This window comes from Trichechus manatus, unplaced genomic scaffold (genome assembly GCF_000243295.1).
Source record: "Trichechus manatus latirostris isolate Lorelei unplaced genomic scaffold, TriManLat1.0 scaffold00016, whole genome shotgun sequence".
Taxonomy (NCBI): Eukaryota; Metazoa; Chordata; class Mammalia; order Sirenia; family Trichechidae; genus Trichechus; species Trichechus manatus.
The window spans coordinates 14,014,152-14,027,396 of record NW_004443952.1 but is presented as its reverse complement, the minus strand read 5'-3'; the positions used below and the strand labels follow the sequence as shown (position 1 = coordinate 14,027,396).

Genomic DNA, 13,245 nt, shown 5'->3' with positions numbered 1-13,245 from the left:
GACTAATAGACCACAACTACCATGGACTCCACCAGACTGAGTCCAGTACAACTAGATGGTGCCCAGCTACCATCACTGACTGCTCTGACAGAGATCACAATAGAGGGTCCTGGACAGAGCTGGATAAAAATGTAGAACAAAATTCTAACTCAAAAAAAGACCAGACTTACTGGCCTTCCAGAGACTGGAGAAACCCTGAGAGTATGGTGCCTGTACACCATTTTAGCTCAGTAGTGAAGTCACTCCTGAGGTTCACCTTTTAGCCGAAGATTAGACAGGTCCATAGAACAAAAGGAGACTAAAGGGGCACACCAGCCCCAGGGGCTTCCATATGAGCAGTTGATGGTCTGTTCCACAGTCGGCCCCTGGCCTTGTTCTGGCTGATGATGATTGAGCTTCTCTGTCATCTCCTTCCACGAATGTATTCTAATACCTGCGTTTTCCATCTAGTGAGGTCCACGTGTATAGTCGCCATTTATGTTGTTGAAAAAAGGTATTTCCAATGAATAAGGTCGTTGGTCTTGGAAAGTTCTATCATGTGCTCTCCCACGTCGTTTCTATCGCCAAGGCCATATTTTCCAACTACAGTCCTCCTTTGTTTTTGACTTTTACATTCCAATCACCAGTAATTATCAATACATCTTGATTGCATGTTTGACAAATTTCAGACTGCAGAAGTTGGTAAAAATCTTCAAGTTCTTTATTTTTGGTATTAGTGGTTGGTGTGTAAATTTGAATAATAGTTGTATTAACTGAGTCTTCCTTGTTAGGCATATGGATATTATCCTGTCACTGACAGTGTTGTACTTCAGGATGGATCTTGAAATGTTCTTGACAATGAATGCGGAAGCAATGCCACTGGTATTTCAAATACCAGCAGGGTCACCCATGGTGCACAGGTTACAGAGGAATTTCCAGACTAAGACAGACTAGGAAGAAGGACCTGGTGATCTAATAAAATTGGTCATTGAAAACCTTATGACTAGTAATGGAACAGTGTCTGTTACAGTGGTGGAAGATAAACCCCTCAGGCTGGAAGGCACTCAAAATACGACTGGGGAAGAGCTGCCTCTTCAAAGTACAATCGACCTTAATGATGTAGATGGAGTAAAGCTTTCGGGAACTTCATTTACTGATGTGGCACGACTCAAAATGAGAGGAAACAACTGCAAACATCCATTAATAATTGGAACACAATGTATGAAGTAAGAATCTAGAAACATTGGAAGTTGTCAAAAATGAAAGGGAACATTTATAGATAGACAATCATAGGCATTAGTGAGCTGAAATGGACTGGTATTGGCCATTTTGATTCGGACAATCATATGGTCTCCTGTGCTAGGAATGACAAATTGAAGAGGAACAGAGTCACATTGTCAAAAAGAACATTTCAAGATTTATCCTGAAGTACAACACTGTCATTGGTAGGGTAATATCCATGTACCTACAAGGAAGACCCCAAACCACTAAAGTACAACAAACTGACAGATGAGTAGTAGAAGATAATAATAGAGGCCAGTATTTAGAAGGGGAAGGGGTCTGCTATAGTTAGGAACTATGGAAGCAAGGAGAAATTACTACAAAGAAGAGACAGGAAAAAGTTAATATCAAAAGCAAGCAGAAAAACTTCAGAAAGCTGAGCAGCTTGGTATCATTTAGTTATAAGGCTAAGTACCCCATTGTGACATCAGAGACCTTGAGGCCATGGAATGTTACAGTGTAATATTGATCAGAAATAATCGTGAAATACTAAATGAATATATTGCATTTAAAAATATTTTTATCTGGATTGTTTATTATAAAGTTTTGGTGCTTAAAAATCTAAATCTTCACCCATATGGAGCTCCAGTTTAGAATGATACATCCTCTGAGGATTACAGCTCTTTGGAGTTGAACAGTGTTAATAATCTGCAGAATATTATATTGGCATTAAGAAAGGTACAGAGCTAAATACAAGACCCTTAGAATAGAGAAACCAACCCAAGCCCACTGCTGTCGAGTCGATTCCAACTCATAGCGACCCTATAGGACAGAGTATAACTAACTGCCCCATAGGGTTTCCAAGGCTGTAAGTCTTTCTGGAAATAAACTGTCACATCTTTCTTCTGCAGAGTAGCTGGTAGGTTGGAACCACCGACCTTTTGGTTGGCAGCTGAGCACTTTAACCACCGTGCCACCAGGGCTTCTTAGAATAGGGACAGGAGGTAATAAATGCCACAGTAGTTTTAAAAGCCCCTGCTCCTCCTCCTCTTGCCTCCAGCATTCGCCGCCTTTTTTTCCCAGTACACTGTCTACTAGTTTATATTGAACAACAAGACACAAGGCAGCTTGTTGATTTTACAGTTGGCAAATTATGTTGAATTTTAATCCCATCTTTCATCAAATAGGCACCTCCTTTCTTTAGAAAGATTAGAAGCTAAACAATTAGTTTTAGGAGCTAGGCCTTAGGAGTAGAATAAAACTCATAGTATGATTTTATACATACGTAATTGCTTTTTGCTCTGTTGGGAACCTTTATGACTCTGCTATTCTAGTTCAGAAAGTACTGAGCATGTGGTTATAACTTTATTTGGCCTACATCCATATACCTCAAAACTTTATGTTAACCTCTTTGTGCTTACACCTGTTGGCTTGTAGTACCAGTATTGAGATTTTTCTCACCCTCTTGGTACAGCAGAATATCTGGCATGTACCTTAATTATATTTCAGTTTACAATTATAGTTCAAGAAAATTATTTTGGTAATACTTTTAAATGATAATAGATAATTTAAACTATTTGGAGAAATTATGGTTCTTTTTTGTGTACACATTTTGTTTATTTTAAATACTGGCTTATTTTGGTTCTTTCTTAGATTCACCAGATAAATTGGAGGACTGAAATTGTTTGCTAAACCTAATTGAGGTTGATCGTTAAGATAATGTACACATGTTCTCATCAGCTTTGAAAGCATTTTAAGTTACAACTTTGTATTAATGTTTTGTTTGTAGCATCCTATGATAATATAGTCTAGTTAGAGATAGGGGAATAATTTAGTACTTTATCGTAATTCCTTATTTGCTTTTTAATGTGTTTAGCCCAAAGCAGTGACAACACCAGCACCAGCTACAACTCAGCAATCAAATCCTGCCACTACTACTGCAGTTAGTTCCTCTACAGCGGCAGCTGTGGCACAGGCCCCAGCCCCTGCCCCTGCTTTGGCTTCCCCTTGCACACCCACATCTGTCACTCCAGCATCAACAACAGCATCTTCTGAACCTGCACCTGCTAGTGCAACTAAACAAGAGAAACCCGCAGAAAAGCCAGCAGAAACCCCAGTGGCTACTAGTCCAACGTCAACGGATAGGTAAGAACTGGATTTAAGAAAATTATATCTCAAAATACCTTTGTAACAGGAACTTCATGCATGTATTTTGATTATTGTTTTGGTCAACTGACTTTCTTCTATGTTAAGGTTTTTTTCGGTTTTGAACTCTGACTAAAACATTTGCCTGTGTTTATAGGTATAAATTTCCATAATCCAGATTTCTGTACTTCTTTAGTTTTTTCAGGGGTGGTGTCAAAGTCATTATTTGTGTAGAAAAGTTAGGAAATACAAATAATCAGAAAGAACAAGAATTCTAAAACAACTTGATGCTTTATCCCAATCATTATTTATATTTGTTCTCTGTATTTCTGATCATTGTCATACGTATCGTAAGCATCCTTCCATGTCAGTAAATATTTCGCCGCATAGTTTTCCATTTTGTTTGGTTCTGACATTTGTTTACTATATAACTTCCAGCCAGGTAATTAACTTCTGTGGGTTTTTTTTCCCTCATCTGTAAAATGTGGGTAACAGTAAGATCTATCTCATAGAGTTGTTTGAAGAATTAAATGAAATAATAAGTGTAAAAGATGTAAAATAGCACATGGCACACAGCAACTGCTGAGTAAATATTAGCTGTTGTTAATATTTCATGCAATACCTTTTTTTAGACTTGTGGATTGTTTTAATTTTTCACTGTTAAAGGTATCTGTACGTTTGTGATGAACTGGTTCAGAGATTTAAGCTTTTGCCTGTTGTAGATCTTTTAAACACAGGAAAAAATAAACATACAACTTGTAGGATTTTGTGTCACACGTCAGTAAAATTGAAAGAAATAGATAAGAATTGTTTCTAAATTTACTGTACTTTATTTCAATTTTGTTTTTGTATTTTTTAATTTACAATTTTATTACTATGATGAAGGCTGTTTATTTGAGATTTTGACTATTTTTCCATACACTGTTACGAATCAGAACCAGGTAACAAGTACCTTTTCAATGTTTCCCTTCTGTTTAGCACTATGCTTAGAAGAAATGTAAAGCACTGGTGTATTTTGGGAGCAAGAAATCATTTCTTGTGGGAAGAAGTTGGCAGGTTAGAATTATTGAGCACTTTACAGCAAAGTTTCTTTTTTTTTCCATTGATGAATTTAAAATGACCAAAGTAAATTCTTTAGTTAGTTTTCCTGGTTGGCAAGAGCTCAAACTAATAAACAGTTTGTTGTAAACTTACAGGGAAATTCCTCTGTTAAGAGCATGCATGAGCTGTATTATGGCTTAGCCTTCACTGGGGTGGAAGTAGTTATGATTCTTCATTTTAGTGTTTTGCTTTTTAAGTATGGTTTCCATTTTTAGTGGGCTCTGAGTCACCTGATTGTCTCTTCACTCAGGGCCTCTTTCCAAGGATTGGATTCCCTGAGTAGAGGGCATAGGTGCGGGTAATAAAATATCTTGTCTATGCCTGCCTAATACACTTCATTTTAAGCATTTCAAGACATCATCGCCTAACTTGAGCTATCTCTCCCACGTACATTTCTCTTACCTAACAGGAGACAATCCAGAGTCAGATTGAGCTGTTACATCAAAGTGCTGTTGATAAATTGTGTGTATGGGAGGATACTTAAAAATTTGACAAATTGGTTTCCCAAAACATTTAAACATGGTAATCTTAATTAAAACTGTTTTGAGTCAGTACACTTTACATTATTTTTTTAAATGCTTTAAGCTCCTTATAAAGCTCACAGTGTGAGAATTTCAAAATTGATCAGTATACTTGTATTAAAAGGGTAATTAGCTAATATTGTCAATTTAAATTTGTTTATTATCTCCATTCTTGTTCTTTATTTCTTCTTGGAGGTACGCTTTTATTCACCTATTCTAAAGAGTCAAGATTATCTTTTCAGACCTAGAGAGGTTGCAGAAATGAGTTGATGGTCAGTGATCCAAGAAAGGGACCAGAGTCCCTTACTTAGTTGGACTTTGTACACCAACTGCTTTTATTTCCCAAAATTAAACATTCAGAGAAGGGTAGCATAGAGAAAGATTACAGAAGCTCTGAAAACAGGCTGTTTAAATGTACCTCACTTACTCCATCTGTGCTTTAGAACATTAGCATCCTGTAAAACACAAACTTTAGTGAGGTAGTTATCAGGAGATGTGTTGATATGAATTTGACAGATGTTGGAAAGTTTGTCCATAGCCACTGGCCTAACGTTTCATTATTAGGGATTTGTTCCTTTAGTTCAGTTTTGTTCTTTAAAAACCACCTATTACAATGTGAATTCCATTTTTTTATATCTGTCTTAGAGAAATGACACTTGTTCACAAGGACTGTATTGTTTGTAATCGAGGACAAATTGGAATCAACATAAATATCCATCAGTAAGGGAATGGCTGGCCTGTGGTGTATTCATACTAGAGAACAGAGCTACTCAAAGTGTGGTAACCTGTAGGTAGCATCAGCATCACCTGAGGTTTTGTTTGAAATGAGTTCTTAGACACCATCCCATACCTCTAAATCAGAATTGTCTGGGCATGGGTCCCAGAAATCTGTATTGTAATAAGCACTTACCAAAACTAAAGTTTGAGAAGCCCTGGTATCCAGTATTAAGGGCTATTAAAATATGTGGAACATACATATATTAAATGAACTTGGTTTCAGAGCTTTTGTTATTGAGTGAAAAAAACAGGCTTGCAGTAGCTTAACTGTAAAGTTTAAAAATAATTTTTTAAAACAGGGCAAATTGTTCTCTAGGAGAAAAGTAATGGGGGTGGGGGGAGTGCTGTCCTACCAGATATTAAAATGTATTAGGCGATATAAACAGTTTAGAATAGCTCATATGAGAAAGATTACTCAGTGAAATAGACAATAGTTTAGAGATAGATCCAAATAGGCACAAGACCTTAATATAAGATAAAGATGTAATTTCAGACTGCTGACTGAAAAATATTGTTAGCATAAATGCCTAACCATCTTCTGAGGGGGAAAAAGATGGATCCCTCATACCTAACACTCAGAAAAATAAATTCTAGATGGGTAAACATTTAATGTAAAGATTAAACTGCAAACTACAGGAGAACATAGGAGAAATAAAATCTTAGTTTGAGGAAGTCCTTCCTAAGCAAGATAACCCAAAAAGTCAAAAACAGAGATTGATATGTTTGACTACAGAAGATATTTAAAAGTTGGGAACCACACTAAAGAGTTCCTTAGTTAAGAGCTTGATTTTGTGCATTAAATGGAATACTGTGCATCTGTAGGAGTAAATGAAGTAGATTTGATTGTGCTTACATATAATAATTGTTAAGTTATAAGTTGTTATTCTTTCAAATATAAACTGGTGGTGGTAGTTGTCTCTAGATAGGGGATCTTGGTCAGGAGAGTAATTCAGTTTTTCTGTATATTGTTCTTTTTGAAGTTTTACCTTCTTCACGTGTTAATTTTACTATCTAGTTAATGAAGCAGCTTCAAAATTATACCAAGGGATTCTTTTGATCATAATAATCATTGGATTCCTAACTGTGCCAGGCACTTTGCTAAGCACTTTACAAGCAGTAAGTCTACCCTCAACGGTATGGGCTATGTGGATACTATCATTGATCTCATTGTATTGAAGAAACTGAGGCTTAGAAAGTTTTGTAATTTATGAATTCATACTTGTGATGCTTTGCTCTTGCTCTGCTACAGTACTTTCTCAGTACTGAAGTGAAATATGTTTTTGTTTTTAAAGTTGAAACAGGAGTGTGTGTGTGTGTGTGTGTGTGTGTGTGTGTGTGTGTGTTTTAATTTAAACTGCTAACTACTGCTTTTACCACTTTTGTAAGCTTCAGTTTATTTTTCTTAGGCCTACTCTTCATGGCCTTTCATTATCTTGTCTGTCTACTTTTTTTTCCAAGCCAAATGTTCTGAAATTCCCCAGTGGAAATTTAATCCTATTATACTGATCTACTTTAGGTTAGAACTTGGATTTACCCTACCTCTGTATTTTTCCTTATGCTGTGTTCCTTGACTTGAATGTCTTCCTCTTTTAATTTCCTTATTCAAAACTTACCAATAAGACTGAACTAAAATTCCACTATATAAAGACTTCTAGTCTTTTCCAGCCTACGTTGATTTTTACACGTGCTATTTTATCAGGTCCTGCTTTTGATGTCTTCTACTGTTACTTGATTTATAGGTTATTTAACTTCACATCTAAATTCTACAGTTGTGTGTTATCTTTTTTTGGGGGGGTGGGTAATTCCTTAAATAGATAGTAAGCTATCTTGTAAGGATTTTATTTTATACATCAGGCTATTAAAATGATGGATCGTCAGAATAGATTTAGTGTTAAGATTAAAAATTCTTACCAGGTCATAAGTAATATGTATAAAGCTTTTAAATCTAAGCTAGACAGAGATTGTTTGAACATTTTAAACAGACTTACATTTAATTAAAATCAAATATTCTATTAAGGGTGATAGAAAAAAATTGGAAATGAATAGTGGTGATGGTTGTACAACAAGATAAATGTAATGTCGCCCAATTGTACGTGTAAAAAATTTTGAAGTGGCAGATGTTTTTGTTATATTTATCACAATAAAAAAATCAAAGAATCTCTTTATAAATTGGACAGTTATGAAACTTTAGTGTAAATTTTACATACTTTTTGAAGTGTGATTTTCTAAAAACCTTTTACAGTACATCCGGAGATTCTTCTCGGTCAAACCTTTTTGAAGATGCAACAAGTGCACTTGGTAAGTATGTACTCTACCTTGTTATTAACCTGTCTTTTTTTTTTCTGTGATCATGAAAATGCATTTATTTTTATGGTTTATTATAATCAAGCTACAAAATGATTGATTTCAATAGTAATTCACTTACGAGTAGATATATGTCCCTAGGTTGTACAACTGGTTTGCACTTGGCTGCTAACCTAAAGGTTGGTGGTTTGAACCCACCCAGCAGTGCTACTAAAGGAAGGCCTGGCTATCTGCCTCTGTAAATATTGCCACCAAGAAAACCCTATGGAACACTTCTACTCTGTAACACACGGGGTTGCCATGAGTCAGAATCAACTCCATGGCAGTGGGTTGATATGTTACTAAAGACTTTGTGAATTAATATTTTACATATTGAATCCTTTCAAACTATTAGAGTTAAGCATACCCTTTTCTTTAAAGCAAATGATTTTCTGTTTTCCAAATGTGAATTTTAAATGAGGTCTTAACAAGGGTTGATTTGTATACAGATTTATTACAAAGTGTCCTTGACATTGGTATACATTTTACTAGATCTGCCTCACACTTCATCTTTGTTCATCTCTAGCCTTTATTTCCAACTTGTAGTCCTATAAATGCCCATCTCCATATAGTTGCTTGCATTGTACTTGACAGCAAAATACTCTTTTTATGCCAGCTTTTAATTTTATCCATTGAATGGGGTCTTTCCATCTCCTCCTCACCCGTCAAAATCAGTCAAGTTCTCTTCCCCCACCCCACCGCCACCCCATTTTCCCATGGTAACATCTCTGGTAGGGTTCCCGTTGTGCCTGCTGTTTTGTTGGTCTGTTGACTGGCAAAGGAGCCCTTTGGTACTCTTCTATATTACTAGAAATGGAGTGGGAAGAAGCATGAAGGTAGAAGCCTGGAAGGTTGGCAACAGCAGCTTCAGTGGGGTGGGATATTGGCTTTACATCTTCATATCTTTTAGAGCAGCCATTCTCAGTGTTTTGGTCTCAGGATCCTTTTTAATTTAGCCAGTCTTGGTTGATACCTTCCTTCTTGAAATTTTATTTCTTTGGCTTCTGTGACAACATTCTTTCCCTGACTGATACCTCTGACTATTCTTTCTCAAGTTTTCTAATTCTTTTTTTTTTTTTTTAACCTGCTTCTTAAACATACAGGATTTTCTATGGTTCTGCTCTAGGCCATAGGTCAAAGTTTGTACAGTGGGAATGGTAAATGCTACCTGTATACTAGAAGGACTCCCAAAATTTTAACTCCAGTATAGAACTCTCTGAGCTCCCAGACTCATTGTTTAAACTCCCAGATGGAATACCTACAACCTCTACAAACTCCTTAGGTTCCAAATGTTCTCATCTTTTACTTCTGCATCTGATTCTTCTGTTGTTCCCTTCCTTACTTGCACCACCATCCACTCTTACAAATTGGCATCATCCTTTATTTACCCCCCTGCCTCTCTTGGCCCTGTGAGCCAGTGAGCTATTGATTGTCCTTCCTGCAAAGTCTCTGGAATATGTTTCCACTGCTGCTTGGTTGCCTTAATTTGGATCCTTACCTCCTTGATACTGTAGCATTATCCTTTTCTGACTAGTTTCTTCTCTGCCAAAGTGGACTTTCTTCTACAAGGCAAATCTAATGGAGTCGTTTTAGTTCCTTTAATAGTTTCTCATGACCTAGAAGATAAATTCAAGATAAGGTTCTTGATCCCTACCTCGTTAGCCTCATTAGCTCTGACTGCTGTCCACTGTCCCTAGTTTTTCATATCGTTTGCCTTCATGTTGTTAAGATATAAAAGTATCAATCTGACAATAAACAAAGTATCAATCTGCTTGTAGCCATTTCTTTTTGAGTTTTTGTAACTTGATAAGTTAGGAAACATGATTTTAGGAGGAATAGCATAATAATTAGGAATGGGGGCTCTGGAGTCTGATAGCCTATAATTTACATCTTTAGTGCCATGACTTACCAGCCATTGAGCACTTGAGCAGTTTATTAATCTCTGTAAGCTTCAGCCTCATTATCTTTAAAAGGAGATGAGAATAAACCTATCTCACAGAGTTTCTGTGAGAATTAAATGAGAAACACCATGTTAAAATAGTGTAATTTCAATACTACAAAACTGTTAATTGATCCCTGCATGTGGAAACTAAACTACTGAAAGCATGTTACCACTTAAATAGCTTTGTGCTAGAATTATTATATCAATGGGTAATTAAGAAAATAAAAATATATTTAAAAGTGCTTTATGAATTGGGAAAGAAAAGATCATTGCCCTTGAACAAGCTATCAAATGCAGAATTTGCTCAATGAGATTTTAGTTTTATAGCTACACTTTCATAGCTATTAGACGCTTTTATTATTGAAAATTCTGCAGAAATACCTCATTTATTTAACATATTGAGTATCAGCTATGTTTTAGGGATACTGATAGGGACTGACACAGTCCCTTGCATGATTGAACCTTCATTCAAGTGACAGAAAAAAGAGTGAAACAAAATAAATTGTAAATGATGACAAAAGATGTTAAGAAAACAAATAAGGGTTTCCATAAAGAAGAGTGGAGAGCAGGGGAAGGCTACTTAGGGTAGTTAGGTAATATCTCTTTGAGACTATAACTTTTAAATTGACAGCTGGAGCATGTGAAGGAACTAGCTAGCACCCAGAGACGGCTGCCACATATAAAGACTGGCAGAAAAATGTATGACTTGTTGAAGTAACCAGGAGAAGACCAGGAATATAGTTGGTGTGTGGTGGATGGAGACTCTTGAGGCCTGGAAGTGTGAAATGAGATGTAGTTTTCTTTTTCAAAAGCTCACTTTTGCAACTGGCTAAAGAACGGATTGTAGGCCTAGTGGAAAACAAGTTGTATTCCAGACTAGAGATTGTTCTGGGCTGGTCTTGAGTGATGACAGTGCAGATAGAGGGAACTAGATAGATTTGAGATATAATTTAGAACTAAGACCTGATATGCTAAAAGGTAAAATATGGAAGGAGAGAAAAGGACATAGGAATTACCTAGGTTTTTGCTGGAGCACTTGGGTGGATAGAGGCGCCATTTATTGAAATGGAGAAGACAGATACCCAAAAACCAAACCCATTGCTGTCAAGTTGATTCTGATCATAGCGACCCTATAGGACAGAGTAGAACTGCCCCAAAGGGTTTCTAAGGAGCAGCTGGTGGATTCGAACTGCCAGCCATTTGGTTAGCAGCTGAACACTTAAACACTGCCACCAGGGCTCCAGAGAAGACAGATAGTGGGACACATTTGAGGGCAAAATGTATAGAGATCCAAAGTCATATATGAAATTGATTGAGGACTGAATGGAATGTGAGGAGGTAGACACAGTATGTGTGGACAGCTGTAGTTGTTTTTAGGGTGACATGCTAGGACATGGTTAGCTGCTGATTGGGATAATTAAGTGGAGAGGGAAGAGTCGAAGATAGAGAAGAGAGAGGATAACTGAAGGGTCCAGGTATTTGAGGAGGAGGTAAGAAAGGAAGTGAGCACACCTAGAACCCAAGTCTAAGTAGGGAAAAGATAGTTTTAAGTGAGGTATGTTTAGTGGTGAGGTGATTGGTGGTTCAGTGGTGGAATTCTTGACTTCTGTGTGGAAGACCTGGGTTCGATTTCCAGCCAATGAACCTGAAGTGCAGCCACCACTCATCTGTCAGTGGTGGCTTTTGTGTGGCTGTGATGCTGAACATCAGCAGAGCTTCCAGACTAGAAAGAAAAGCCTGGCGATCTACTTCTGAAAATCAGCCATTGAAAACCCTATGGATCACAACAGTGTGATCCCAGCTTATCATGGGGATGGCGCAGGACCAACCAGGCAGCGTTTTGTTCCATTGTGCCTGGGGTCACCATGAGTCGGGGGCCAACTTGATGGCAGCTAACAACAAGAAGTTTAGTGGTGGGAAATTCTAGTTCACTCAGAGTGTCTTCTGTTGTCTGATGGATGTTTTCAGTGAAGAGTGGTCTTCAGCTGAGGGTGGGGGTAGGAGAGAATCTGGGAAGTGACTTACTGTTATAATAGTGCTTTGGGCATTATACCTGCTTTGTGTGGTGTGTGAGCTTGTAACTGTCTGTCTCCTAACCACTTCTCCCCCCACTGTTTTGATTACATGCAGTGTCAAGGAAAACTGCTAACTTGTCACAGCAGAGTTGATTGCTTGAAATACCTCACCTGCTTGTTTTTCAAATTCTTTTTTTATCTGTCTGTTCTTCCATGGTGCGTTCACTGACAACCTGATAATTCTCTCTTCTGTGCTACATTTGTACCTGATATTTCTGTCTGGTATTCTAATATATGTTGTTGTTAGGTGCTGTGGAGTCAGTTGCGACTCGATGACTCTTTGTACAACAGAACGAAACACTGCCCAGTCCTGCAGCATGCTCTTGATCGTTGTTATGCTTGAGTCCATTGTTGGAGCCACTGTGTCAGTCCATCTCATTGAGGGTGTTCCTCTTTTTCACTGACCCTCCACTTTACCAAGCATGATGTCCTTCTCCAGGGACTGGTCCCTCCTGACAACACGTCCAAAGTATGTGAGACGAAATCTCGTCATCTTCGCTTCTAAGGAACATTCTAGTTGTACTTCTTCCAGGACAGATTTGTTCATTCTTTCGGCAGTCCATGGTATATTCGCCAACACCACGACTCAAAGGCTTCAATTCTTCTTTGGTCTTCCTTATTCATTGTCCAGCTTTTGCATGCATATGAGGTGATTGAAAACACCATGGCATAGGTCAGGTGCACCTTAAGTCCTCAGAGTGACATCTTTGCTTCTAAACACTTTAAAGAGGTCTTTTGCAACAGATTTGCCCAGTGCAATGCATCGTTTGATTCTTGACTGCTGCTTCCATGAGTGTTGATTTTGGATCCAAGTAAAATGAAATCCTTGATGGCCTCAGTCTTTTCTCCATTTATTGCGATGTTGCTTTTTGGTCCAGATGAGAGGATTTTTGTTTTCTTTATGTTGAAGTGCAATCCATACTGAAGGCTGTAGTCATTGATCTTCATCAGTAAGTGCTTCAAGTCCTCTTCACTTTCAGCAAGCAGCGTTGTGTCATCTGCATAAATCAGGTTGTTAGTGAGTGTTCCTCCAGTCCTGATGCCCTGTTCTTCATATAGTCCAGCCTTTCGGATTATTTGTTCAGCATACAAATTGAATAAATATGGAGAAAGCATACAGTTTTTTATTGCTGCTATAATG

At 37.5% G+C, this 13,245-nt stretch overlaps 1 protein-coding gene across 1 annotated transcript in view; it reads left to right on the top strand.

Annotated features, from left to right (window-relative positions):
* RAD23B (RAD23 homolog B, nucleotide excision repair protein) overlaps positions 1-13,245 on the top strand; it is a 50,222-nt gene that overhangs the window by 22,785 nt on the left and 14,192 nt on the right. The window contains exons 4-5 of the mRNA XM_004372194.3: positions 3,077-3,345; positions 7,987-8,042. Of these exons, the coding sequence (XP_004372251.1) occupies positions 3,077-3,345; positions 7,987-8,042 (325 nt within the window). The remainder of the gene's footprint in view (positions 1-3,076; positions 3,346-7,986; positions 8,043-13,245) is intronic.